The sequence below is a fragment of the Petaurus breviceps genome, unplaced genomic scaffold, assembly GCF_028583685.1.
Source record: "Petaurus breviceps papuanus isolate PSGF00001 unplaced genomic scaffold, PetGlider_PUasm1.0 154, whole genome shotgun sequence".
In the NCBI taxonomy this organism is placed as follows: Eukaryota; Metazoa; Chordata; class Mammalia; order Diprotodontia; family Petauridae; genus Petaurus; species Petaurus breviceps.
In genome coordinates, this window is record NW_027185715.1 from 9,642,050 (window position 1) to 9,669,738 (window position 27,689).

General features: G+C 37.3%; 1 protein-coding gene across 1 annotated transcript; it reads left to right on the forward strand.

Annotated features, from left to right (window-relative positions):
- Window positions 1-1,572: 1,572 nt before the first annotated feature.
- RXYLT1 (ribitol xylosyltransferase 1) lies at window positions 1,573-27,689 on the forward strand. The gene is made up of 6 exons (XM_069080721.1): window positions 1,573-1,817; window positions 3,436-3,600; window positions 8,135-8,237; window positions 23,500-23,814; window positions 25,341-25,511; window positions 26,690-27,689. The coding sequence occupies exons 1-6, from the start codon at window positions 1,637-1,639 to the stop codon at window positions 27,108-27,110; spliced, it is 1,356 nt and encodes a 451-aa protein (XP_068936822.1). The 5' UTR covers window positions 1,573-1,636; the 3' UTR covers window positions 27,111-27,689.

Sequence of the window (27,689 nt, forward strand, 5' to 3'; positions counted from 1 at the left end):
AACTAGCAGATCAAGAAATTTCCTCACCTGTAAAATTGAGATAAGAGAAACTAAAGCTGAGAGGTCAAGTGACTTGTTCAGGGTCATCAAGGTAGTTTAAAATGTCTCAGTAGTATAATGAAAATATTTTTGACTTCCCAGACCCTGTGAAAAGGTCTTGGGGCCACCATGGGTCCCCAGACCATACTCTGACAATTACTAATATATACTATAACATCAATATTGTTAAAAATACTTTTAAAAAAATCAAAAGACGTAGGAGTTCTGGCTCAAGGCAATGATTTATCATACTTTCATAGCAGTTATGAAGAATATTGCTCATCTCAGGACAGTGAGTCCTTGGGCTAACACTGTAAAATGCAAAATAGTTTGTAAATGAGGCTTGTGGGATTTTGTCAACCTGAATTAACAAGAAGGCATCCAATATAGCAAAAATTACACTCTTTAGGATTTGCAACTGAGGTTCCACACAGCATCAAGGGCAGGGGAGCCTGAAGAGGAGGCTGGAGGTGGATTCCTTAAAAAGCATTTGAGCAATGGGAAAGGGGCTGCAGGTGCAAGGGGGTTGGGATATTCCAAGGTTTCACAAGGTAAATTGGTATGCATACCTACCAGAACTCCAGAAAATTTGAGAATCTCAGAAGGGAAAGTTTAGGAAATTTACAAAATATTAAGAGACTGAGAGTGATAATATTTGGTCTGCCTCAGGCAATTCATGGGCCTGGGAACCAGGACTACTGGGTCAGCTTCCGTCAGCAGCATTCTGGACAAGGCTTATAAGATGATAAAGCTTTGTCTGTCCTCTTTCACCCTTCCTTCCTTTTTTTAGGAGAGTTCTGCCTTCCCTTCCCTCTTTCTTTTGACATTAGAGTTGTCTTTACTCCTTTCTTATGGTACCCAGGTTCTCTCATTCTTCCGTATGATACAGAGTTCTTTTTATTTCCTTCATATGATACAACGATTCTGTCTTTGCCTCCTTCTTTCAGATGATAAAAGGATTGTCTTTTCTTCCTTCTTTCTTATGGTACAAGGTTTTTTCTTCCTTTCTTGTGACACAAGGGCTCTCCTCATGATGCAGGTTATGCCTTGCCCTCTTCCTTTCTTGTGACACAAGGGCTCTCCTTAGGTCTTGGCTTCCTTCTTTCCTATTCTTAACAAGGGCTCTCTTCTTCCCGGAGATACAAGACTTGTCTTCCTTTTCCTCCTTTCTTATGATGCAAGGGAAGTCTTTCCTTCCCTCTTTTTGATTAAAGACTCTCTTATGATAAAAATGTCTTTCTTTTCTTCCTTTCTTTTTCAGGAAGTGGGAAAAGGGAGAAAATTGTTAATTTTTAAGAAATGCTTGCTCACAGCAATTTTCTGAAAAAACAAAGCCCCCGCGAAGGGGCGCGGGCGGGGGGGGGGCGCCTCCTCCTCCCCTCTCCCCCCCCCCCCCCCGTTCCTCCGCGGGGGCAGGCTGAGGCCTGGCCGCACGGGCTGTCCCCCTCCCGGGCAGGGGGCGCTCGCTGGGCCCGGGCCGGCGGCCGCCTCTCCGCCTCCCGGTTGGGGGCGGGGAGGTGTCCGCACGCGGCGTGCGGGGTCTGCGGCTCCCGCTCGGGGCGCCGCGGCGGCGGGGAAGATGGCGGCCTGAGGCGGAATGCGGCTCACGCGGAAGCGCCTGGCCTCGGCGTTCGTGGTCGCCTACTGCCTCTTCTCGCTCTACGCCGCCTACAGCGTCTTCTTGGGCAGCGGCCGGGGCCGCCGGGGCACGGACGCCTCCCCGCGAGCTCCGAGGGACGGGCGGGCGCCGGGAAAGGCTCGGAGCGGCGGCCGCGGAGGTAACGAGCCCGCCCCTCCCCCTCCCTCTGGGCCTCCTCCCCCCCCCCCTCCCTCTGGGCCTCCTCCCCCCCCCCCTGCCTTCCCCCCCCCCCCCGCCCCCCCCCCAGCCCGGGAGCGCGGCCCGGGCGGAGGCTGGCGGAAGAGCCGTGCTGGGGGGAGGGGAGCCGCGAGCCCGCGTGGGCCTGGCCTGGCCGACTCCTCCCGCCAGCGCCGGCCCGCTGGGCGGCCTTGTGGGCGGCTTCTATGGCCAGGTCGCTGGGGGACGCCGCGAGGCGCTCCTCCGCCACCCGCCTCCACTTCCCCAACTTTAAAACTGGCTTCATACTCCCCCGCGCCATTCACTTCACCCCCCCATGCCTCAGTTTCCCCCTCTGTAAAACCGGGATTATAATAGCACCCACCTCACCGGGTCGTGGTGAGGAGGAAACGAGATAATATTTGTTAAAAAAAAAAAAAATTGAGAGATGTGATTTGGAAATTATGGTAGAATTTAGAAGGGGTTGGGGAGGAAAGGCCTGTAGAAATAGTGCTTTAGGGGTTTTTTACATTTGAGGAGATTGAGGACCCGCCCAGGATGGCCCAGGTGCTAAGTGAAGTGGTACAAGCAGGATTGGAACCCAGACCAGTTAACCCCCGGAAAGATGGCCAGGCCCACTGGACGTCCTTGTGGGCGTCTGCTCTGGCCACGCCCCCTCCGCCACCCTCGAGGCCCCCGGGGCGACACGTGGCCCCAGCTGAGCATATCTTGGTCCCCCGTGTTTAGAGCTCTGTTAGAAGAGACACTAATGTTACCCCTAAGGAGATCATCCGAAGGATGATTTTTCTTGTGGTGTTTTATAAATCAGCGTATTAAAATTAATATATTTAATGTTTATTAAATATTTATTTATATGTACCAATATATTTCTAGATTAAAATATACATTAAATAAATAATATATAAATCAGCGTATTAAGGATATGGAATGAGGACTGGACCTAGGAAGATATTTTTCCTTTTGATTTTACACCAATATTTGAAACCTAGTTGCTGCTGTGACAGCCTGGATGTAATTTTTACACAGCTTAATAAATGTTATATTGTCTTTTTGAAATACGGTATTTTTATGCACAAGGGATTATTTATGCAGTAGTCAACAAAGACACATTAAAACATCAAACAGAGTCTATCATACACACTATCAGCATATTTGAGCAGACACTTTTGGAGAGGAGATCTATATTGCTTCCAATTTTAATTCTCAAGCTCCTTCAGAACAAAGAAATGTTTCAGATAATGAGCTAACTTCTGCTTTCAACTTTTTAAATTTTAAATTTTAATTTTAAACCTTTGCATTGAATCAGATTTTCCTTTTCATCATTTCCACAATAAACAACTAAAGTTCCGGTGAAAGCAGATACAGCTAACACGTAAGTTATTTGAATGATACTCCAGCTCAAGTAGTGAGAATTATGCCTTAAACTTTTTTCCTGACCACACTTTAGAGTTTCCCCTTCGTTATATACATTTTTAAGGTCCCTGTACCTATCCTGGTCATCGCTCATGGAGAATTCCTGGATGTGTCTCTGATACCATGTTAACTTGCTTTTGTCAACACTATTGCTTTCTAAAACACAGAACCCTCTTCTTTGACAAATGAGGAATGGAATCCCTGGGAAGCAGAGGAAAAAATGGAGCAGCTTGCTTCGAAACATAAATATGAAAGTAATCTTCAGGTGTTAAAGAAATCTCAGAAAGGAAAGATTGACCTCAAGGTACAGATCTGGGGCAAGGCTGCCATTGGTGAGTTACTGTAGAAAAGCATATAGTAAAAAATATATCACAAAATAATTTTGCTCGTAAGCATTATGTTCAATTGATATTTTTGAATGCATCTTATCTTCATCCATGAGTGACCGTTAAGCTCTTAGAGTATATATGATACGGTAGTACTAGAAGTATTCTAAAAAAGATTTTTTTTGTTATTCTGAACTCAGCCAATATCAACAAATGGGCATTTTCATATACACAGAACAGCCACAAAAAAGGATTGGACACGGAACCACGAATCTCTCATTATGTATCTGGCTTGTATTCTTACAAAATTCAGCATTTTAATTGCAAAGATGTCCTGCCTGTCTGTGTCTGCTGAAGGCCTTCTGTTCTCTTCAGTGTATTTAAAAAGCTGCTTTAATGGCTTTCTTTTCTTGTTTTTCCCTGATTATTGTAGTTGTTTCCCTTACCCTGCTAAGTTACTTTCCCTATTTAAAAAAAAAAAAATCTTGTGACAAATAAGCATAACAAACAAAAGAAGTCCATATATTGGCCCTGTGAGAAAATGTTTATTTCAATCTGAACCTTGAGTCCCCCACTTCACTGTCAGATGGTTCTTAAGTCTTTCAAAGATGTTTTTCTTTACAATATTGTAGTAATTGTATAAATTATTCTTTTGGAGCTTGGCTAGAATTCTTTTTTAAATTTACCTTGCTATTTTTCAGCATCATATAAATATATATGTGTGTATGTATACAGAAAAGGTTATCAACATTTTCTCTTACAGTATTTAATAATACTAGAGTACTAGTGTGGATGGCAGTCTAGCATAGTAGATAGACAGCTAGCCTGGAAGATATGAATACCGGAGTTCAAATTTTGTTTTTGACTTTTTCCAGCTGGGCTCTGGCAAGGCACACGTACTTTCAGTGATACAGGCAACTTTCTAAGACACTTATATTGCTGAATTGTTGCAGATATGCATTAGGTGAGGGAGTTTCGTATGCTGATGAAATCATGTGTTAGATTCAAAACAAAATTACAGAGTTTTAGGCAGAGAAACTAGTTTATATTCGACTTTATAGTATTCATACATAGTTATTGAATGACCAGTATGATTTGTTGGAAGGCAGTATATCTTAGAAGAGCACTGATTTTTAATCAGGAGACCTAGATTTTAATCCCAACTCTATTTGACCATTGGCCAAGATATTTAATCCTAATGAATTATTTCCTCTGCCTTCTCAGGAGATAAAAATACTTACCCACTTGGTTGTTATGAGGGAAAATTGTTTGTTTTTTCCTTTGAGACTGTAACCTTTAGAGCCGGAATAAACTTTTATATCTCCTTCAGTGCTTAGTATCATGTTATGTACACAGTAGGCAACAATATTTGTTGAATGAATCTAACTTTTCTGCATGTGCCAAGCATTGTGGGCAACACAGAAATAAAACACTTGGTCTATACCCTCATAAAGCTTATAGTTAAATTGGGAAAACTGGACTAAAGATACATAAAACAATATTGAACACCAAAAAGACAGTATAAAATTAAGTGTCGATTGGGTACATTGGATGATAAATTCTATAAGAGGTTGAAAGAGAGAAAGATCAGTTTGGATAGCTGGAATGCCAAGGAGAATAATCATGGTTTGGGTGATCTTGAGGTGGGCCTTGAAATATGATTAGGATTTGTGTAAAAGAAAGAAAATCTAGAAATGTTATTACAAGTGAGGGCAAAGATATGGAAATGTTCTTTTTTTAAAATAATTTTTGTTGATTTTTTTATATCACTTACCTTTCCTAATATATTTCCCCCCTCTCAGTCATCATTTATAACAAAAAATTATAAAAATTACATGAAAAGAAGAAGAAAATTATATCAAAACCAACATTTTGAAAAAGTTTAACATTATATATGGTGGTCCAAACCCAAGAAGGAGATAGGAGATCATTGAATGTGAAGGACATATGAGCAAAGATGTGGAAGCTTGTGTTTTTTTTTTTTAATTGTGTTGATATATTTTAGGATTACATCACCTACATTTCCCAATATATCTTTTCTCCCTCCCCCATCTGGAGAGTCATCCTTTATGATGAAGAATAAAAAAAGAGGAGAAAAAGTCCAAAACTAACCAGCATCTTGAAAAAGTCTGGCATATGGCATAGGCAGTGTTCCCTCCCAGAACCAGTGGTTGTAATTTTACAGCTCCCAGAGCCAGAAAGTGCTTTGTTATCTTTTCTGACCACCTTTGGTCATGGAGCTCTAGCAGCATTGCTCTGTTATCATTTCTATTGTTATATTCATTGTATGCATTGTTTTCCTATTTCCGTTTACTTCACTTTACATTCTTAGTTCAGATTAGATTGATTTCTTTGTGTTTAACATTTCTTATACCCAGCAGTAACGTTCCCTTACACTCATGAGATCTGTTTAGCTGTTCCCCAGCTGATGGACATACACACCTTGTTTCTAGCTCTTTGCTACTACAAAAAGACCTTCTACACAAGTTTTGTTGTGTATGAGGCCTTTGTTTTTGTGACTGCCTTACCAGTGGGATCTGTGGCTGCCAGGGGAATATCAGGGACCCAGGGTGTGGACATTTTAATCATCCTGTCCATATAATCCCAGATTAGGAAGCACATTTTCCTAGTGGTTACCAGGGACTTTCCAACTCACCAATATAGCATTCTCAGTCCCAAAATTATCTCTGTGGTCTCACCTGTTAGAAAATCTTGCATGACTTTCACATATGTGACAGAAAACATCTTGTCAGAGGAGAACCTTTAAAGCTCCGTATTTTTATTCTACTTGGTCAAAGATTGATTGGGTAATCAACAAGAGATCCTTGTGCTTATATTCGCATCTCTCAAACATATTTGGAGTTGCTAAAATTGAATGCAATGTTATCTACTTATCCTTGATCCATCTTCTAATTTTGGCATTTACTTTGCTTTAACCTTAACCTACACCTATACATTGGCATCTGCGATTATTACTCTTTCTGTAACCATTGCTAGGTCTGTCCTGTTAAAGTGTAGACAGTTTCTTTCTTATTTTTCCCCCAGATCAATCACAGCAAGCATTTATTAAGAATCTGCTCTGTAACATACACTATTCTAGCCTCTGAGCATACAAAAACAAAAATTTCCCTGACCTCAAAGAGCCTGTATTCTTTTGGGAAAAAAACAATATACATGCATATAAATAAGTACAAATTAAATGAAAGCTTATTTCAAAAGAAAAACCATAACATCTAGGCTAGAGCATCAGGAAAAGATTTCAGTAGGAGGTTGCACTTGAGCTTCGAAAGAAGCCAGGAATTCCAGAAGTCAGAGTTTAAGACGTGCATTTCAGGCAGAGGAACTATCAGCAGAGGTACAGAACCAAGGGGTAGAAGGAACAGCAAGAATACTGCCTTGACTAAAACATGGGTTTTTTTTTTAAGAGAAATAACACATGACAGGTGTAAAAAGGTAGATAAGAAACAGGTTGTAAAAAGCCTTTAAATACTAAACAGCAGAGATTAAATTTTATCCTAGAGACAGTAGGAAAGGAAGAAATAATTTTCTAAGAAGAATGACATTATCAGATCTGTGCTTAAAGAATATCAATTTCACACTTCTCTGAAGTAGGTACATTCAGATCCTTTCCCCATTTCTGGCCTTCTCTGTGTTCTCATATGTGGCATTCTGTTACCCATTCCCACACCTTGATTCTGACTGTCCCCAGCATTGGACGTGTATTCCATATCTCCCATCCATCATTGCACAGAATACTCTCCTTTGAAATTTCAACCTTAGCACTACCATGGAAGCTTCTTCAAATCCCTCTCTCCCAAAAAACCTTGCACTTAACTCCTTTCTACCTTTGTATTTATTCTCACTATATTCTGTATATAGCTATGTACCACCTAGTTGTCTATTCTACTAAAACACAGTATTGTAGAGCAAATTTTGAATATCTTTTAAGTTAAGCAGGAGAGAACAACTTAATCACTTATGTAATGCCCAGTTTTAGATGTTAAAACTATGATCTACTCAAATGATTGTGGGTTACTGTAGGTGAAGTCTTGATTATATGTTTTCTATATACTTGGGTGAATTTTAACAATGACTAATATTGATATTGTATGGTTTTTTAATAAAGTTGCCTATATTTTCTCTTTCATTCCCCTTTCTTTATAAAAAAGAAAAATAGATCTAAGAGAGAAAAATTCACTAAAACCAATCAATAAATACTAAAAAAATTGACATTGTATACTCTACCCCAGGAACTCCACCTTCCCCACCACCACCTGTATAAAGTAGTGGAACAATAAAGACCAGTATTCTAATCCATAAACTGGTATTTAGAATAATAGTAATGTTAAAACATTGATAGGTTTATTTTTAGTATGGGGCGTATTTTAAACAGGCACTGATTGGTCCTCAGAGTTGTTAAAATTCATAAAAAAGCAAAGAAGGAGAAATGTTTTTTGAGCTAACTGAATTAGACATTACTCTATTGTAAATACACATCTGTATCTATACTTATATTTTTTAAATTTTTTCTGGTTACTAGGTCTTTATCTGTGGCAGCATATTTTTGAAGGCCTGCTTGAACCTGCTGATGTCACTGCTCAGTGGAGAGAAGGAAACTTAAAGGCAGGAAGAACACATTTCAGGTACTACTTGTGTAACCTTTCAACTTTTAATTGTGTTATAGCACGATTTGTTTTCTGAGCAGGAACAGAGTGGGTTAGACAGAAATATATTTACTTAAATTAATTTTAATTCAGGCTACTTGCTGTAAAGAAGAAGGAAATAAACTTCTTGGATAACAAATTAATGTTTAAATGGTGTCCTTGGACATTTTTTAAGAATTTTAAAAACACCAATGATTTTAAAATTACCAATTAACTTTGAAAAGAAGATAAAATTACACTAAATAAATCCCAAAGTACTTTGCATGTTGCCTGATCACATATGCCTGTTGCCTTTTAAAGATGTATCTTGACCATGTAAAAAGCATACTTTGAGCTTTAGATATTGTAATGTTGAATATTTGGGGGCTTCTTAGAGGGTAGAGATGGGGAAGATATCTTTTTATTGGCAGAGTATTTTAATCTAGATGCTTTTTTTTTTAAAGATTGAAGCAGTTTTTAAAAATTATTTTTTAGTTTACATCATTCATTTCCACAAGATTTTCTCCCCATCTTTCCCCTACCCACCACCCCCAAAAGATCGATCCCACTGAATATCCCCCCCCCCAATCTGCTCTCTCCCATATTTTTTTCCATACCCCCTCTGACTTTCCAGTAGGGCACAATGGATCTCTCTGCCCCAGTGCCTGTATATCTTATTTCCCAGTTACATGTAAAATAGTAATAACAATAATAATATGCATATATTTTAAACATTTGATTTTAAACCTTTGAATTCCAGATTCTTTCCCTTCCTCCCTTGTCACCCCCCCTTACTGGGAAGATAAGCAATCCCATACAGGTTGTACATGTGTAGCTACACAAAACATTTCCATAGTGGATATATTGTGAGAGACTGACTATATTTCCCTCCATCCTAGCCTAGCCCCCATTTGTTCATTCTCTACTTTGATCCTGTCCCTTTTCAAAAGTGTGTGCTTCCAACTTCCCTCCCTTCCATCATCCCCCCTCTCATCCCCTTCCCCCCTACTCTTTTGTAGAGTGAGATACCCTATTTAGTGTGTATGTCATTCCCTCCCTAAGCCCAATTCAATGAGAATAAGGTTGACTCATTCCCTTTTACCTTCCTCTTCTTCCCCTCCATTGTAACAGTTTTCCCTTGCCTCTTCTATGAGATAATTTACCCCATTCTATCTCTCCCCATCTCCTCTCATATTCCTCTCTCATCTCTTAATTTCACCTTTTAAGTATCATCCCTTCCTATTCAATTGGTCCTGTGCCCTCTGTCTATGTATACCTGTACACATATATACACACACTCACATATGTATTCATATACATATACATCCTATATATACTATATATGTATGTATACATACATATATACACATTTCTATTCCCTTCAACTATTCTCATACTGAGAAAAGTTTAGTAAGTTACAATTATCATTTTTCCATGTGGGAATATAAGTAGTTCAACTTTCATAAGTTCCTTATGATTTCTTTTGCCTGTTTACCTTCTCATGCTTCTAGTGTCTGTTCTCAATGTCTGGGGTTTTTTTTTTGTCTTTTTTTTTTGTTTTGCCTTTTGAAGGGCAATTGGGTAAGTAACTTGCCCAAGGTTACACGGCTAGTTTTTGTGTGTGTGTGTGTGTGTGTGTGTGGGTGTTAACTGTCTGAGGCTGGAACCGAACTTGGGTCTTCTTGACTTTTTTTTTTTTAAGCATTTGGGGAAAGGAAGGGGAGGAACCCGTACACAATAATTTTATATTATTGGATGAGGGAAGGAAGGCAGAAATCAGAAGAAAAAATGTTAGAGAAGTGGGCAAAGGACTGGGGGAAGGACTGGACGTGGAAGCAGCATGTCCAGGACCCCGTATCCGGCCTGACACACTTGGGAGTTAAGTCCACTTTACTGGCAGTTACTATGGGTCCTCACACAGTACAGAGTGTTTCTTGGTTTCACACATTCACTAGAACTTCTTGTATCGGAATGTCAAATTTTCTATTTAGCTTTGGTTTTTTTAATCAAGAATGCTTGAAAGTCCTCAATTCCATTGAATGACCATATTTTACCCTGAAACATGATACTCAGTTTTGCTGGGTAGATGATTCTTGGTTTTAATCCCAGTTCCTTTAACTTCTGATATATCATATTCCAAGCCCTTTGATCCCTCAATGTAGAAGCTCAGATCCTGTGTTACTCTGATTGTGTTTCCACAATATTCATATTGTTTCTTTCTTGCTGCTTGTAATATTTTCTCCTTGATCTGGGAACTCCAGAACCTGGCTGTAATATTCCTAGGAGTTTTCTTTTTGGGATCTTTTTCAGAAGGTGATAGATGGATTCTTTCAACCTCTATTTTGCCCTCTGATTCTAAAACATCAGGGAAGTTTTCCTTGAGGATGATTTCTAGGTTCTTACTTTGATCATGGCTTTCAGGTAGTCCAATAATTTTTTAATTATCTCTCCTGTATCTATTTTCCAGGTCAGTGGTTTTCCCAATGAGATACTTCACATTGCCTTCTATTTTTTCATTTGTTTGGATCTGTTTAATAGTATCTTGATTTCTCATAACATCACTAGCTTCCATTTGCTCCAATCTAATTCTGAAGGAATGATTCTCTTCAGTGAGCTTTTGAGATTCTTTTTTGGAAAATTTGGCTTTTTAAGTCATTCTTCTCCTCATTGGCTTTTTGAGCCTCTTTTGCCATTTGAGTTAGTCTTTTTTTTAAGGTGTTATTTTCCTCAGTCAGGCTGTTGACTCTCCTTTCATAATTTTCTTGCATCCTTCTCATTTCTCTTCCCAGTTGTTCCTCTACTACTCTTATTTGGTTTTCAAAATCCTTCTTAAGCTCCTCTATGGCTTGTAAACAGCTTGTTCTTTTGATGGAAGCTTTTGGTGCAGGAGTTCTGACTTGGCTGTCTTTCTCCTGTTCCATGCCCCGATCCTTTTTGTCCCCAAAAAAGGAATCCAAAGTCAGACTGATGTGAGTTGGTTTGCTTCCTTTGCTTGCTTATGTTGTCACTCAATTACTTGACTTTTGAGCTTTTTGCCACAGTTGAACTCTGCTGCCAGAGAGAAGAGCTTTGTCCCAAATTGCTGGAGTTTTCTCAGCTGCCGGAGCTATTAGTTGGGTGCCTTCTCTGTAGCCTCCACAGACTCTGGCACACTAGTCAAGCACTCCAGGACCTCCACCCCAGACAGTGATCCAGACCCAAGCAGGTTAAAGCAAGAGCAATTACCTCTCAGACTGGTCACTTGGTACTCCCACAATCTGCAAGCCTGGGGCTCTGAAGCAGCAATGTGGCAGTAGCTGGACGACAGCCAAGCCTCAGCGGCTTCTGGTCCCAGGGGCAAAGGCCGGACCGTACTCCCGGACCCCCAGGTCCCAAAGTCCACACTGCATTGACCTCTCACTTTGTCCTGAGCATCAATGGGTTGATATTTCTGGAAACTGCCACAGTTGCTGGTGATCTGAAGTCCCTACAGCCGGCGGCTGGTTGTGGCCGCCAGATGGTAAATTTGGGCTTGCTTGGGGCTGGGCTTGGCTCCCAGAGTGCTGCGCTGGCCCCTTCCTGCGGGCCTGCCGGCCTGACTTCAACAGGAGATTAGCTTCTTTGTGTCATTTTGTGTGTTCGGTAGCTCCAAAGTTTGTTTAGAGTCATTTTTTACTTAAATTGGAGGAGGTGGGAGCCACCAGAAGTTCTGTTTCTACTACACCACCTTGACTCTGCCCCCAACCTAGATGCTTTTGAGGTTAACGTGGAATTTTTTATTTTTGTTCCCTTATTACAATCATATTTATTTTTTAAACCAAATAAATTAGTATGAAGACTGTTACTAACATTCTGAGACCCTGCTTGTTAAAAAATTGTTGTATACATGAACTTTATTAGATGATTGAAAAGGTTTGGAACATTGAGTTACGGTACTTGGAGGAAACCATATCAATTCCTTTATATTCAGTAAAACCAATATTTTTATTTAAGTTTTTTTCCTTATCCATGACTTTATAGGAATATTGTTTTATTCATGGAAGATTTTAAAATGAATAGAGTTCTGTAATTCTTCACTCAAAAGAATTTAGCAAATATTGTGTTGTTTGGGATAATGTGAGCCAAACATCCTGTGTTTGTTTTCTGTTTCTTCCTCACTGATAACAAGAAATAATTATAAATACTTAATGTCACTTTAATTTTTATTGCCAGTTAAATTCTTTATTCTATACTTTTGTATTCCTAAAAGATTTTGTCCATGTGTATCTTTTCAAAATAATGTCACTTTAAAAGCTTCAAACTTTTTGTTCAATTTGGTAACAAAGTAGCTATAAAATTTTAGTTTTCCTTATCCATATTCCTTACCTGTGTTCCTTATCTTCACCTTCTTGTCTGCATTGTCATGCGCTTAATGCATACTGAGATTGCAGTCCATGAAAACCCATAGGTCTTTTTAAATTGAATGGTTTTCTTACTATTTCTTACCCATCTTACTTTTTCAGTTGATTTTTTTTTAATGCAAAGTAGTTCTTTGCATTTATTTCAGTTAGCATTAATCTTAGAGATAGCCTATCACTCTAGTCTATCAAGATCTTTTTTGACCCCAAGTCTGTCATCCAACCTGTTAACTCTCCTGGCTTTGAGTCATCTGAAGATTTGATAACCATCCATTTATTCTTATAAATTTGAATATGTGCTCATCAAATAGGACTCTCCTATACCACTCTGTAGACTCTTAAAATTTGTGGCATTCTTATTTTGGTACTATCAAAGAACTGGACAGTGTTCATTAGTTCTCATAAGATAATATTACTCTCTAGTGCCGTGGTTGAAGAGGAAGGGAATCTTTCCTTCCAGATGGCGTTTAAGAGGATTCCTCTAAAAAAGACTTTTTCTCTGGTGAGTCACTGAGGTACATACAGGGGTGATCCTTAGTTCTGAAAGTTTGTAGCAGAAGAGTACAAGCTTTAGTGCATTCTTCTCCTGGAAGAACTTTGCATATGGTTCCAAACTAGATCTATTTTCCAGGGTCCAGCCTGTCCAAGGGCAGAGTCCTCTATAACACCTTCTTCCCCTTCCTTAGCTTCTGTTTGTGCATTGATGAGAGTCAGATTACACAAAAAGAGGCAGCAGGTACTAAGGGTAAGTCTTTTAGACCATCAGCTCTAAATATGGGATCCTTATCCAATGACCTGTGAATTGACATACATTCAGAGGAACAGACTCACATCAGTATGGACATTGAATTCAGTTAAGCTAACATTTAGAAAGTACCTCCCTACCATTTTCTTTTTCTCTCTCCAATGACGCTGAATGCCCTTGGATCTCATGTAGCACTTTGCTTTGTAATATTGTGTGTTATAATTATGTATCTTTCTTAGCACCCTGCAAGACTATAAAGTGCATGAAGGAAAGGTTTATATCTCAGTTAAACTTCCTGTCTTCCCCCAGTGCCTAATATAGTTCTCTACATGTTTTACTTTTAATGCTTGTATTGAATTTGGTCTTGTAGAACTGAAATTATATGACCTTTAAAATATTGGATGATTAGGCTTTATCTTTTTATAGTGTTCTATCTAATATGTATGTCAGACTCATTTCGCTTTCTTGTGAATATCTTTTTTTTTTAAATGCCTCAATCTAGTAGTACTTAAACTGCTCAGTGAAGGTTGGCTGTCCTTTGTTGTTAGAGGTAGGAAATAATATGTGTGGAGCAAATTTCAATTTCCACAATTCAAAGAAACAGAAGGGAAAAAAATAGGTCACAGCATATCAACATTATGAATCTCTTTGAACAAAGAAATTTAAATTTTGTATTATATGCAAAGAACTTTGGAAACTGAAAAAGGAAATGTTGGAGGGAAAAAAGCTTATAATGTTAAATTACTGGAGAAAAATTAAAACAAAATGCAGGTATCACATTTACAGTAGGAATATTCTTCTGACCCTTAGAAGCAAGAGATACTGAGACAGGCACTAAAAAGCTTGTGAAAAAGTACAAATGAATTATTTAATTCAATTAACAGATACTCATTAAGTGCCTAATATGCATAACTGTGCTAGGTGCTAGGGAACACAAAGACAAAAATAAGTCAGTTCTTGCCCTCCAGGATCTTGTGCTCCTTGTGTGCAGTGCAGTTACGTATAGCAGAGAACTCTTCAACAGCTGACATCAGGAAAGTTTTCACAGAGGTGGTACCACCAGAACTGAGCCTTCAGGAAGGAAGCTGGCGATTGTAAAAGGGGAGAGTATTGTCTAGGCCGAGGGGACAGGCAGCCTGTGCAAAGATACAAAGACAGAAGGCAGAATGTCTTGTTTAGAGAACTGTTAGTGGTTCAGTTGGGCAGGAAAGTTCGAATACAAAGAAGTAATGTAATGTGTCTGGAAAAGTAGGGGAGCCAGAGAGCAGAGCAGTTCCAATGTCAGGCTAAAGATTTGTGTTTTATCCTAGAGGCCTTGATAGGGAGCCAGTGAAGATTTTTGGTCAGGGAGGTAACATGGTCACACCTGTGTTGTAGTTATATAGCAGATACATTAATGAAGTTGGAGGCTGAAAGTAGGGAGACCTGTAAGTGATGAATGTCTAAATGGGTTAGTAGCCATGTGAATAGAGAGTGAGGAGTAAGCGTGAGAGGATAGGCAGTAGAATTAATGAGACTTGGCCAGTTAATTGACCAAGATACAGAGACTGAAAGACCACAGAGAATGCATTTAAACAGGGAAAGACTAGAGTCAAATAAGTGGGGAAAAAAGCTATCAGGTTTATAAGCATGGGTTTTTTTCACATTTGAAGAAATATATGAGAAAAATAGTTATTTTAGAAAAAATACAGATGATAGTTTTGAGAAAAAAATTTTTTTATCTCATTGGAGCTTTGCAGATTCTTGCATTTACCATAACTGGGATTAGAAATATAGTTTTAGGAGCGGCCAATGGCTCAGCGAGTAAGAGCACCGGCCCCAGTGTCGGGATGACCTGGGGATCAAATCTGGGCTCAGATACTTAGCACCACACCCAGAAATAACTGTCCGTGTAACCTTGAGCAAGTTATTTAACCCCAATTGCTTTAAAAAAAAAAGAAAAGAAATATAGTTTTATACATGAAAAGATCTTTCTAATTTATCTTTTGCCTGATTTATCTAATTTATTCATGCCTCTGAATAATTGGTTATGCTATGCTTAAATCATAAATGCAGATTTTTAAAGTCTAGGGTAATAACTATAAAGTACAAACTTTGCCCCAGGTAAGAGATGAAAAAAAATGCATCTACTTCTTGTTGAAAACTAGGAATGAAGCTTATGCTGTCTGAACGTAGTTGCTACAGTAGTCAGTTTTGCTAAACTGTTTGTTGTTGCTGTTTTCATCTTTGTTATAAGGGAAGATTCTGAGTAAGAAAAGAGGGGCATATTTTTGAAATGAATGTAATATAAAAGCAAAGGGTACCAGTAGCACTTTAAAAATAACTAAGTATTTAATAACTAAGATTGTTGAAGGATGATTACATTATAGAATATTATAATGTAAGACTTTAGAATGTCAATAAATTGAAAAAACTGAGAGGCAGGAATTAAGTTAAGTGAAATTAAGCCATTGAGAAAGAGAACAGGGAATGTGAAAATAAACAAAGATAACTCACTATCTTTATAGGCAGGGTCATGGCATCACAGCCCTTGAAATAAAGAAAAAGATGTAAAGGCGCTCAGTGCTGATCTTCAGTAGTGACCATAGAAGATTGGCAGAAAGGAAGCAGAACATCTCTATGCCTTAACTATTGGTATTACAAACTTTTGTCTAGCGCCAAACAATCAACCTACTATTGGAAAAATTGAGCCACATCAGTATTGTCATTCCCATGATAAATAAAATGAGAAGACAAAACAAAGTTTCATAAACATGGAGAGATGATTCACAGGGTCTCCTTGGGGAAGTAAACATGCTACACTCCAAATCACATCAGCATCATTTCCAATTCTCTCCACTTTTGCTTCATTCTTAATGAAAGCTTCTCCAAAATACTGTCTCAACTCTTTGTACTCTTAACTCTCCTCCAGGATTTTTCCCTTTTGACCATCCCTCTCTACCTGATTTTTCAATCTCTCCTTATCCATCAGCTCCTTTTCTGCTGCTTATACACATGCCCAGATCATCCCCCATCCCCCTTGAAAACCTTCACTTGGTCCTCCTATCCCCTTAACCTAATTACTCTTCTACCTTTCACAACCAAAATATAAAAGGAAAAATCTTTCAATACTCACGGCTGGCGCTCTCTTGCCTTCTGATCATTTCACAATCACTTGTCTTGCTTTCAACCTCATCACTTATCTAAAACTTCGCCTTCAAATTATTAGTGACATATTAATTGCAAATCTCATAGTCTTTTTTCAGTACTTTTTCGTCTTGACCTGTCTGCAAAATTTGATACTATAGATCATCCCCTCCTTCTGGATATTCTCCTCCTGGGTTTTTGTGATACTTCTCTGTCAAGACTCTCCTCCTCCCTGTCAGACAAAATTCTTCTCAGTTTAATACCAGACAACAAATTGAAGAAGGCCCAAGAGGCCTTAGCTGTCTGAAGTCTGGACAGAAGACTCTACCTTTTCAACCTCTCCTTTCAGCACAGTCCGATCTTACTATCAGAGTGCTGAAATATATTTTATTCGGTGTTTTACAAGTCTACAGGAAGAGAAGTATCATGAGATTCAGTTTATAAGGAAAGAAGAAAGAGCAGCTAGCACTCTAGTCCCTGAACTAGATCCCCCAGTTCCAAAGTTCTAGATAATTCCATGCCCTAGGCTCTCCGTACTGACGGCTTCACCAGTCAGAGCTTACGTGAACATGGCATTCCACCTAACAGAACTTTTCATAGGTTGAGCAGACTTGTGATAAAACTAGTCATACAAATATCGAAGATATCCATGTAACATACCCTCCGAGGTACATTTATTAAGGGCATACTGCATGCTACTCACTAGCAATAGTATGAAGTAGAATTATAGAATGAATTCTGTTTAATACTTTCCTCTACTTAAAGATGTTTTATTTGATGAATTAACAAAAAAAAAGAAAAAGAAAGAAAAGAGAAGTTTTCCATATTGAATAGAGAGCCTGTGTTCTCAGTCTTAATTATGACATATGCTAGCTGTGACTCTTCTCAGTGCCCACGTTAACTAAAATTAAAAGATAGAGATAAATATGCTATCTGTATCGGTATAAGGAGTTTCTGTAAATATCATGTAACTGTTATTGTCTGTTGAAGATAGTGCCCTGAAAGCCACATGTGTGCTTTGCTATGGATTACATCATAGAATTGGCTCATTCCAGGGTCATTAGGAATAGGCCTAAGGGAAAAGATCTCAACTGCTTACAAATGGAACAACTTGAAATCAGTGTATTCAGACAAGGGAACAGTATTAGAAAATAGGAAATGGTGGAGGAAGCAAAAATGTGGATCTTATCAACATTACCTAAAAAATAGTTATCAATTAATACAGTCACCCCAAAGAGGAAGCCAGAAGAACTGGCTGAAAACCATTTTAGCCTTCTGATCACCTTCCTAAGTAGAGGGAACTGATAGCTAAGGGAAACAGCTTAGAAAACAAACTCATTTAGAAAAAAAACTGTATAGGATCATGGCAGTTTATATGTAGTATTGCAATGTTGTGTTAATGAACAGAGAGGTGGCCTTAGAGCCAGGAATATCTGGGTTCAGGTTCTGACACATACTGGCTACGTAACCCTGAGCAAATTACCTCACTTATCTGTGACTATAAGATGCAGAATTTTTTCACCTGAGAGTTTCCCATACCAGTCAAGTCACTGGTCAAATTGCCCTACCTCCAACCCCATTGTAGTTTAAAATAATGAAAAGGAAGGGAGAAAAAAACACATCTAAAAACCATTCAGTGTGACACTCAACTAAACTTAACATTGCCCCAAGAGTATTTCTAGAAAACACTGGTAAGAAATAGACAAATCCTAGAAAATGGAATAAGCTTTTACTTCCATTTTCATCACCAATTATACTGGAACTCCACTTTTGAACCCTGATACTTCAGGCCCTAGAGTGGTCTACAAGGAAGTGGAAAGGTCACTTAAAATAAAAAGTTGAAAAGAGTGGTTGGATCAGGTGAAGGAAAGAAGCAGTGCAGGTGGTGACACAATTTCTAGAGTATTAAGTGATTATTTTATCCTATTATCATGGAGATTACAAACGGATAGAAAAAAATGATCAATAATATTCTTACTGAAAAAGACACTAATAAGTACTGACCTGCATACTTATTTTCTCCTATTTATAAATCACTTTAAAGATGTTCTACATGAGAACCTATATCAGATTGTGTGCCACTGTAGAGGGAGAGAGGGAGAGGAGAAAATTTGGAACTCAGAAGCTTGTGGAACTGGATGTTGCAAACTAAAAGTAAACAAATAACTAATTTTTTTTCAAAAGATGTTCTACATAAATATCAAAATCATCATTGAAAATATGAGAAGGGAACAACTTTCATTCAGTCATGTCCTATTCTTTGTGACCCCACTTGGTGTTTTCTTGGCAAAGATAGTGGAGTGGTTTGCCATTTCTTTTTCCAGCTCATTTGACAGATGAGGCACTGAAGCAGACAAAATTAAGGGACTTGCCAAAGGTCATAAAGCTAGTAACTGTCAGAGGCCATTTTTGAATTCAGGTAGGTGAGTCTTTCTAACTTCAGGCCCAGCACTGTGCCACCTAGCTGTCCCTCTAGGGAACAGCTAGGCTTTTGCAAATGATTGTCTACATTAAGCCACATCTTTAGAGTCACACAGTTGACTGAAAGTTGAGGAAATATAAGATTCTGCTATGTTTGTCAATGACAAAGAAGCATTTGACTTGGTAGGGCAGAATGTATCTTGAAAGCACGTCCCAAACAAGGAGTCTCGCATGTCTATGATAAGAAGAATTTTTGTAATGGCCTGTTAGGGCACTGTTCTTTTTCTCTTAGGGTAAATTAAGCAGATGTTTCCCTGGCCCACTTAAAATATAATTTCTAAAAGAACAGCAACTTTGGGAAAACAGGGATTTAAAATATAAACTATTCTCATGTTGGGCTTTCAGATCATTTGCAGTTTACTACATCTTTTTCACATGAACTTTTGTTTACGCATTCCTCCCTTATCCTGTAACTGTGCAGAAATATGTATTTTAAAACAAAATTTTACAGGGATCCATATAATTAGATTTGGCTTATTGTTCTAGTTTGTTGTAATCTTTTGGGATCCTTACTCTGCCATCCGACTTGTTAGTTATCCCTTCCAACTTCATGTCATCTGCAAATTTAATAAGCAAAAGTTATATAAAGTCACGTTTTTACTTTTTCTGTTTAAATTTCTTCCTTTTGTGGATGTGGAGGAGGGGAATTGAGAGTAAAAGAGGTATTTGAGTGTTTTATGCACACCTGCCCTTTGTACAAGTGGGGATTATACCTCAGTTTTCTAGCCATGAAGACTCAAAAACTAGAGTAGGGAGAGTCTAGGGCATGGAATTACCTAGCACTTTGGACCTGGGGGTTCTAGTTCAGGGACTAGAGAGCTAGGCCAGGACTCTGGGCATGAGAAACAGCAGTCAGAAATGACGCTTTGATCTGAAAAGTGGGAATCTGTGGGGAGCTGCGGGGGGGCTAAGCTGTGAGATTCACCCATGAGTTACATTTCACTTTTCCAATCCTTTCTCATGAATTGATTTAAAATTTCTTTTGAGTTTGGTTTTAATTATTTTACTATCATTTAAAAGTTCAGTGATTTTAAATAGTCTGGCTAATTAATAGCTATAGCTAAGAAATGAATACATTTTTACAAAAGTTTTGCAGTTGCTGAATTGTAGATATTTTAACTGAGAAACTGTGGGAAATTGGCTGGCCATTGGTTTGCCTTCCTGTGCAAATATAGCTATGTAGTTATTCAGAGTCTTTATGTTGAAAGGTTCCCAGGACATTCCGACATTTAAATTTTTTTTTTGAATGCTGTTGTTAAAAGTGATAGAGACAATATGGTATAATGGATAAGGAGCTAGCTTTGAAGCTGAGAAGACCTGAGTTTAAGCTCCCTTATGACCCATACTACCTGTGTGAATGGGGCAGATAATTTAATTTCTAAATGTTCTAGATCTAGGCAACTCTCTAAGATAATAAGATACAGAGAAGATTCTACCCTGCATTGGAAGAGGGCATTTCCTTGCCCACAGAATCCACTCTACCAATGAAATAATATAGCTCCAGTCTGTATCCCAAAGTAAGATGTAACATTTTTTCTTAAATAATTTTTTAAAAAATAACCTACCTTAGTATCTATAACTGTGAATTTTTTTATTCTAAAAATGTCAACACCCAGGTTTTCTGTTTTGTAGATTTTAAAATTTCCTTTTCTAAGTTTCCATTTTTCTCATTCTGAGTACATCCCAAATTTAAGTTAATTATAAAGTCCCTAAATTCAGATTACTTACGGACATTTTGGATAGCTACATCTTCCTTTTTCTGTTCACTAAACATCAATATTGTACTAAGAATAAGAAAAAAAGAAGTTTGAAACTTCCTGAATTTATAATAAATGTATTTATGGCTTAAGGTCAAACTTGGCATATCCCAAACTTAATATTTCAGCATATGCTTCTCAGCCTCTGTGTAAATTGTACAAACATTCTTTCAGTCATCTAGGTAGGATGGAAAAAATAGAGCCATCTTTGACTCTTCTCTTTTTCATATTGAAGCTAGATAAAATCTCTACCTGGTTTTACTTTTCACAATCTTATTCCATCTTCTCCCTACCCCACTCCATTTTCTGCTTCTTCTGGGATTGCTTTCTAATTAGATTGGTCTCGTTACTGACTCACATTTTCATTGTTCACTTTCCTTTTCCTGCAATGTCCTCTCCAATGCCCCGTATCCTGGCCAATTCTCATTGATTCCCCACCTATTAGAAGTACCAACACTTATAAGGCAAGCCATCACTTATCACTTAGTTATATATTCTTACTTCATATCTGTTGATTTTTGTCTTTCCACTAGATTGTACCCTCTTTGAATTCAAGGACTATGTCTTTTTTTTTTGCTCTTTAAAAAAATCTGAGTTTTATGAATACAAAAAAAAAGTAGAACAGAAAAAGAGGATTTTATGTAAAACCACAAATCATTGCAATTTGTTTTAAAAAAATAAATTATAAATTCAACTTGTAACTTTCAGATTTGTCCTGCTTGTCTAAGTTTCTCACTGAACTTCCTTCTCTTCTGTGCACTTTTAAAATGTTTCTATGACTCTCTTTTTATTTATTTCTTCTCTTTTGGGGGGAAAACACTATTATTAGCCCTCGCCTCCCAGCCCCAGTTTAGAAAAAGAAAAACACAATTCTTTTGACAAATAAGCAAAACAAATCTATGCTTACCATGTCCAAGAATTTATATGTCATTCTCTATTTTGAGTCTATCACCCCTCTGTCAAGAGATAGGGATTGTGATCCATTATCATTGTTGGCATACTTGATCATTACATACATCAGAATTCTTAATTCTTTTAAAGTTTTTTATTTATAATATTGCTATGTAAATTGGTCTCCTATTTCTACTCACTTCACTCTGTGTCAGTTCATATCAGCCTTCCAAGATTTTACTGAAGCTATCTCTCTTGGCATTTCTCATTCCATATCTTCCACAGTACCAAATGTATAGTATGGGCCCGGCAAGTATTTGTGGATTGTTATAGTAACCTAGCTGGTTGTAACCAAAGTTCCATTCTTTCCTATACATAGCTACATTAATTTCCAAATTTTTATTATTTATGTATATCCATTTTTTTACTCTAGATGTAAGTTGAATTTGCTTTTCCCCTACATCTTTACTAGAAACTTGTTAATGAAATTCATTGTTCTGGCAGTTTTCTAAGGTCATTTGGGAGGAAAAAAGGAAAAAATACTAGTGTATTCATCAGTAGTTAATACCAATAAGAAATGAAAAAATTCATTTTTGTTACATACATATGAAAACATCTTCCATGATATACATGTTTATTGGCAGACAAAGCAATCATACCTTTCATGTAACTTAAGAACCAGATTGTTTTGAGTTTATGTCTACAATTCCATTTTTCTTTCCTTCCTTACTTCATTCCAAGACCTAATGTAGCAGATCTTTATGTTATTTAGTTAAAAGTTAAATATTAGTAGGTAAATACCCTTACAAACAATTATTCTTTTAGAAGAAATGAAATAAAAGTGTATTCTACAAAATAACTTGGTGGTTAAGACTAGGGTTAAAATATTAATTAGATCAGTAATAGTAAATATTTTTAACCTTTTTTACAACTATATTCAGTCTCACGGAAAGGTATGTGATATTAGTTTAAAATTCTGCAAATACAGAATTATTGAGCTATCCCTGTTTTCCCTTTCTGGGTTATATTAGATTCTGTATATAACCAACCCACAACATGTTCCTGACCCTCTATATACTTAGAGACATTATGTACCATATAGGTATATAATGCCTAATATATAGGCACATTAGGATATATACATATATATGCACAAATTCCACAGGAACATACATTCACTGTATATTTGTGCTAGATTTTTTTTAATTGTATATGATAACTGTTTCTATAAGCAAATGCCCAGTTGAAAGTCAGAGTGGAATGGTAACTAGGTGACTGGCCCTGAAGTCAGATAGACTGAGATGTCTTGCCTCAGACATGTAAGTTAATTGCTTTGTGCTCGAGGGCAGGTGACAGCCTCTCCCCATCCCAGGCAGCTCTGAGACTATCAGTTACATAAGTGTTGCGAATCCTCACCACAGGAGGGAATGTACCTACCCCACGCCCTCAAAGTCCTTGAGTTAAGGACAACTTGGAAATCAGTGGTTTGTAAAAGTTCTTGTATAAGGTCTTTGGAATACAATTGCTGTTGCAATTGCAATTTTATGATTAGGGTCCCAAGGCCCAACTCATGAAAACTTATGTAACCCATCATTTCTTGTGGTATAACAATATTCCTTACATCCATACGCCATAATTTGACCATTTCCCAGTAGAAGGATTCCCTCCCGCCTCATTCCCAATTTTTGGTTACTATGAAAAGAGCTACTAAAAATATTGTTGTGCATGTGGGTCCTTTTCCTTTTTCTTTAATCTCTTTGAGGTATACACCTGCCAGTGGTGAGGAGTTCCTCCTCAAAGAATTAGGCAGAATTTGGCAGATTTGCAATGAAGATTAAATGTCTTAATACATCTAGATGTCAAGTTCCTTTGTTCTAATGTTACAGCTTCATCACTGGTCCAGCCCTCCTCCCAGGATACTTTTCAGTTGAGGTGGATAATGTGGTGCTTGTTTTAAATGGAAGAGAAGACACAAAGATCTCTTTCGCCACACAGTGGTTACTCTATACAAAAACTTTAGTAGAAGCTCGGAAACTCCAGCACGTTGCTGTTGTATTGCTTGGAAATGAACATTGCAATAACAAATGGATTAATCCATATCTTAAAAAAAATGGAGGCTTTGTGGAACTACTTTTTGTAATCTATGATAGCCCTTGGATTAATGAAGAAGATGTTTTCCAGTGGCCCTTAGGCGTAGCCACGTAAGTATAAAATGTAATTACATTTTTTTTTCAGAATTGAATAATTTAATTTCTATGCCATTAAAAGGAAGATTATGGAATCAACTTTGTTTAAAGATTTTTCAGAACAGGAAAATTAGTTATCTGTCCTGTGGTCATTAAGGACAGGTAAAATTTACAGAAGCACATGTATAACCTATATATATGGTTGTTTACCATCTTAGGGAAGGAGGAGGGAGAGATTTTAACTCAAAACTTAAAAATACTTGAAAATTTTAAAAATCTAATACAATATTACTAATAAAGCACAGTACTAAGAGAATATATTAGTATGGTGGGCATTATGTTGTAATGTGGGAACTCCTGTTAACCAGTGATATAAGATAATGCTTAATCATATATTACACCAGGCTTATTAGGTTTTAAAAACATGATTTATCTCAGGTTTATCCTAATCCACGTTAGCAGTATGCAACAGAATTCTGTTATTTTCCTGGAGGGGTAAGGAGTTAATCTGAAAACCATCTTAGATGGTTCTTTTTGTTGGTATCAATTTTTAAAAGCTAGATTAACCAGCAGAAAGACTTGTTTATGATTATTTGGAGGGGTAGTGTGGGAGAAAGAACACTGGTATGGAAATCTGCTTCTTTCTATTCTGTTTCTAGTTTTGACCCTGGAGAGGTCACTTAATCTCTCTCATACTCAGTTTCCTCATCTGTAAATTGAGAGAGTTGGTCTGGACTGGTGATTCCCAACTGGTAGACCCCACTCCACAGGCATCCACTATTATTATTATAAATCTTTTACACACCATGCACCATTATCATTTTCTTTATTTAGCTCCAACAAAATACCCAGTGTAACATAATATAAGAAGCAGAATGCCTTCTGTTGACTGAATAATGTCAAATGGATAGGTATTACTGTTTTTCGAACGCCACTGTGATTAATAAACTACAAGCTAATTTAAAAGTGAATGCTGCTATGAATTCATAGCAGCTTTTTTGATATTGTACTTTTAATTTATACATAGTAGCAGTACAACTACTGTCATGTCTGTGGAATATTGTAAAAACTTGAAAAGAGAGTCCTCGTATACAAAAGTTTGAAAACTGTTGGTCTAGGTGTCTAAAGCTCCCTGTCAGCCTTCATGCTGGGATTTTGTGCAAGTCATTGTTGCAAAGCTTTGAATGCAACCTACACAACAAATGTAGATTAGTAATGGGAAGTATAAAAGGGAAGGGAAATACAAGATGCACCTTAGGCAGATAATCTTTCTAATACAGAAGTAGTTGTCATTAATATTTATATGTAATTATACTAATATCGATATATTTTATAGTTATGTAACAATATAGATATTAATATTCATAAACACAAGTAGTTTGTTACAAAGATTATTTGTAAACAATTGGTTTGTAAGAAATGACAATTCAGATTATGTACAAAAATAATTCCTAATCTTTCAATCTACATGTCATTCCTCAGTATTGAAATACAAAATGGTATGATATATTATGCACTAATTTGTATATTTATTTTTACAGATACAGAAATTTTCCTGTGGTGGAACCTAGTTGGTCATTGTTGCATGATGAGAGATCATTCTTATGTAATTTCTTAGGAACCATTTATAAAAATTCATCCAGGGAGACTCTAATGGACATTTTGAAACATGATAAAAACAATAAATTATGCTGGATTACAGCCAGAGAAGAGTAAGTTCTGTTTCCTTTGCATGTTCCATTGGTTCACCAAAGTCAGGCAGAAGGCCTTGTTTGCCTGGGGCATTCGTGGAAGGCCCACAAGAGATAATCCTGCACTTGCAGTATAGTTTACCTGTAGAAGGGACATCTTACAGAAACAAGGCAGGACTTGAGGTGGGCAGAAGCTCCATCAGGGTGGGTTTGGAAAGGCAGTCAGAGACAAAACCATTTGCTGGAGCTCGTCTCAGTGGCATTTACAAGATGAGTTTGACGTCCTTGAGATGTCGTGAAGATGTGGCGCTTATCTTTCTCATTGGCATTCGTTGGGCTATTTCAGGATTCTGTAGCTGGCACTACTACTTCAGTTCCCTCACAGCATCTGTGAACTCAGTGCCACCAACACCTTGTAATTGGGAAAAGAAGGATGGGAGTGATCAGCAGACATAGGAGGGGGAAAACTGATAGACATTCTAAGTGTCAAACAAATGTTGTTATTCCAAGAATTGTGGACCATCTCATATTTTTTGCATAGCAGTCTGTGAATTAATATTTTAAGGGAGAAACACCCAGAACAATCCATGAATATCAATGTAAGATTTTCATTTGAAAAATTTTAGAATTATTTTTTTAAAAAGATTTGTGTATATGGGAACTTGGAGTTGCATTGTTTGATTCTCTTCTTTATAAAGAATCCTTCAGTAGAATTCGGCTAGAAAATTTTTATTATTGTACTCTTGATAACAGCCCTTCAGGAAGTTTTAAATAAAATTATTTTAGTTTTTAATAGATACTTTGTTCCAGACTATCAAAGTCTATTCCCAGTTCAACTTTTCAAATAAATTTAGTATCATATATAGATAGTACAGTACTCTTTAAATCAGTCATGAGGGGAAAATAGAAAAGATACATTTAAATATTAGCCATAAGAATTTTTAGAAAGCTATTGAATAAAAATGTTAATTGTAATATCTGCAGTGGTCATCCCAAAATTTTGCTTTTTTATTATGAACTTAAGTATCAACAAGTCTCAGTGCTTTTAGTTCTTTTTAAATAAGATTTTTATTTTCTCATTTACCAACATATTCTTTTTTTAACCATTTATAGTTCTTGATATTAAGGTATAATCTTTTTTTTTCTGAAGAACAGAATGAATATGCAATGAAATTCACATTCCTTTTCTTATTTTCTAGGTGGCAGCCTCAAGAAATAAATGAAAGTTTGAAGAACTATCAAGATGCTTTACTTCAGAGTGATCTCACATTGTGCCCTGTAGGAGTAAACACAGAATGTTACCGCATTTATGAGGCTTGCTCCTGTGGCTCCGTTCCTGTTGTAGAAGATGTAATGACACCAGGCAGTTGTGGGAATGCATCCACCTCTCCTACCACGCCTCTGCAGCTCCTTAAGGCCATGGGGGCTCCCTTTATCTTCATTAAAGATTGGAAAGAACTTCCTGTTATTTTAGAAAAAGAGAAAAGTATGAGCTTACAAGAAAAGATTGAAAGAAGAAAAACACTACTTGGGTGGTATCAACACTTCAAAGCACAGCTCAGACAGAAATTCACTAAAACTTTAGAACGCTCCTTTTTAATGAATGATAACAAAGGGTAGTTGCTAATTTGAACTCGAAGTTCAGACATGGTTGAAAATGTACTTCTCAAAACTTGTAGTGTATATATGTTTTTAAGGAAAAATGTGTTTTATGGTTTACAGTTAATAGACTACTGAACATTGGGGTGCAGGCTTCATCCTGAGCTTCTTTACAGAGTTTACTCATCCTGTCTTCAAACAGGAAGTAAAATTAAATATTTCCTCCAGAATGCTAGCTTGTCTCACCTTTTTTGCCCATTTTATAAAATTACATGGCTTTTATCCCTGGGCTTAAATAACACACACATATATATTATACTCACACGCATGTGAGTGTGTGTGTGTGTATAGAGAGAGAGACTGAAAGAGCACATTAATTCAAGTAGTTCACTCTTCCTGTATTCAAGCAGGCTAAAAGGAATTAAATTTTTCCTTAGAAATTCTAATGTCTTCTCGCCTTGTTTGCTCATTTTCTAAAATTCTGTGGTTCTTATCCTTGAGGTTACCCCTTTCTGACCTTTTGGATACATGTATAAATGTATATTAATTTATGTACCTCACCAAACAAGAAATAGAATTAAAGTTTATCTCAGATTCTAA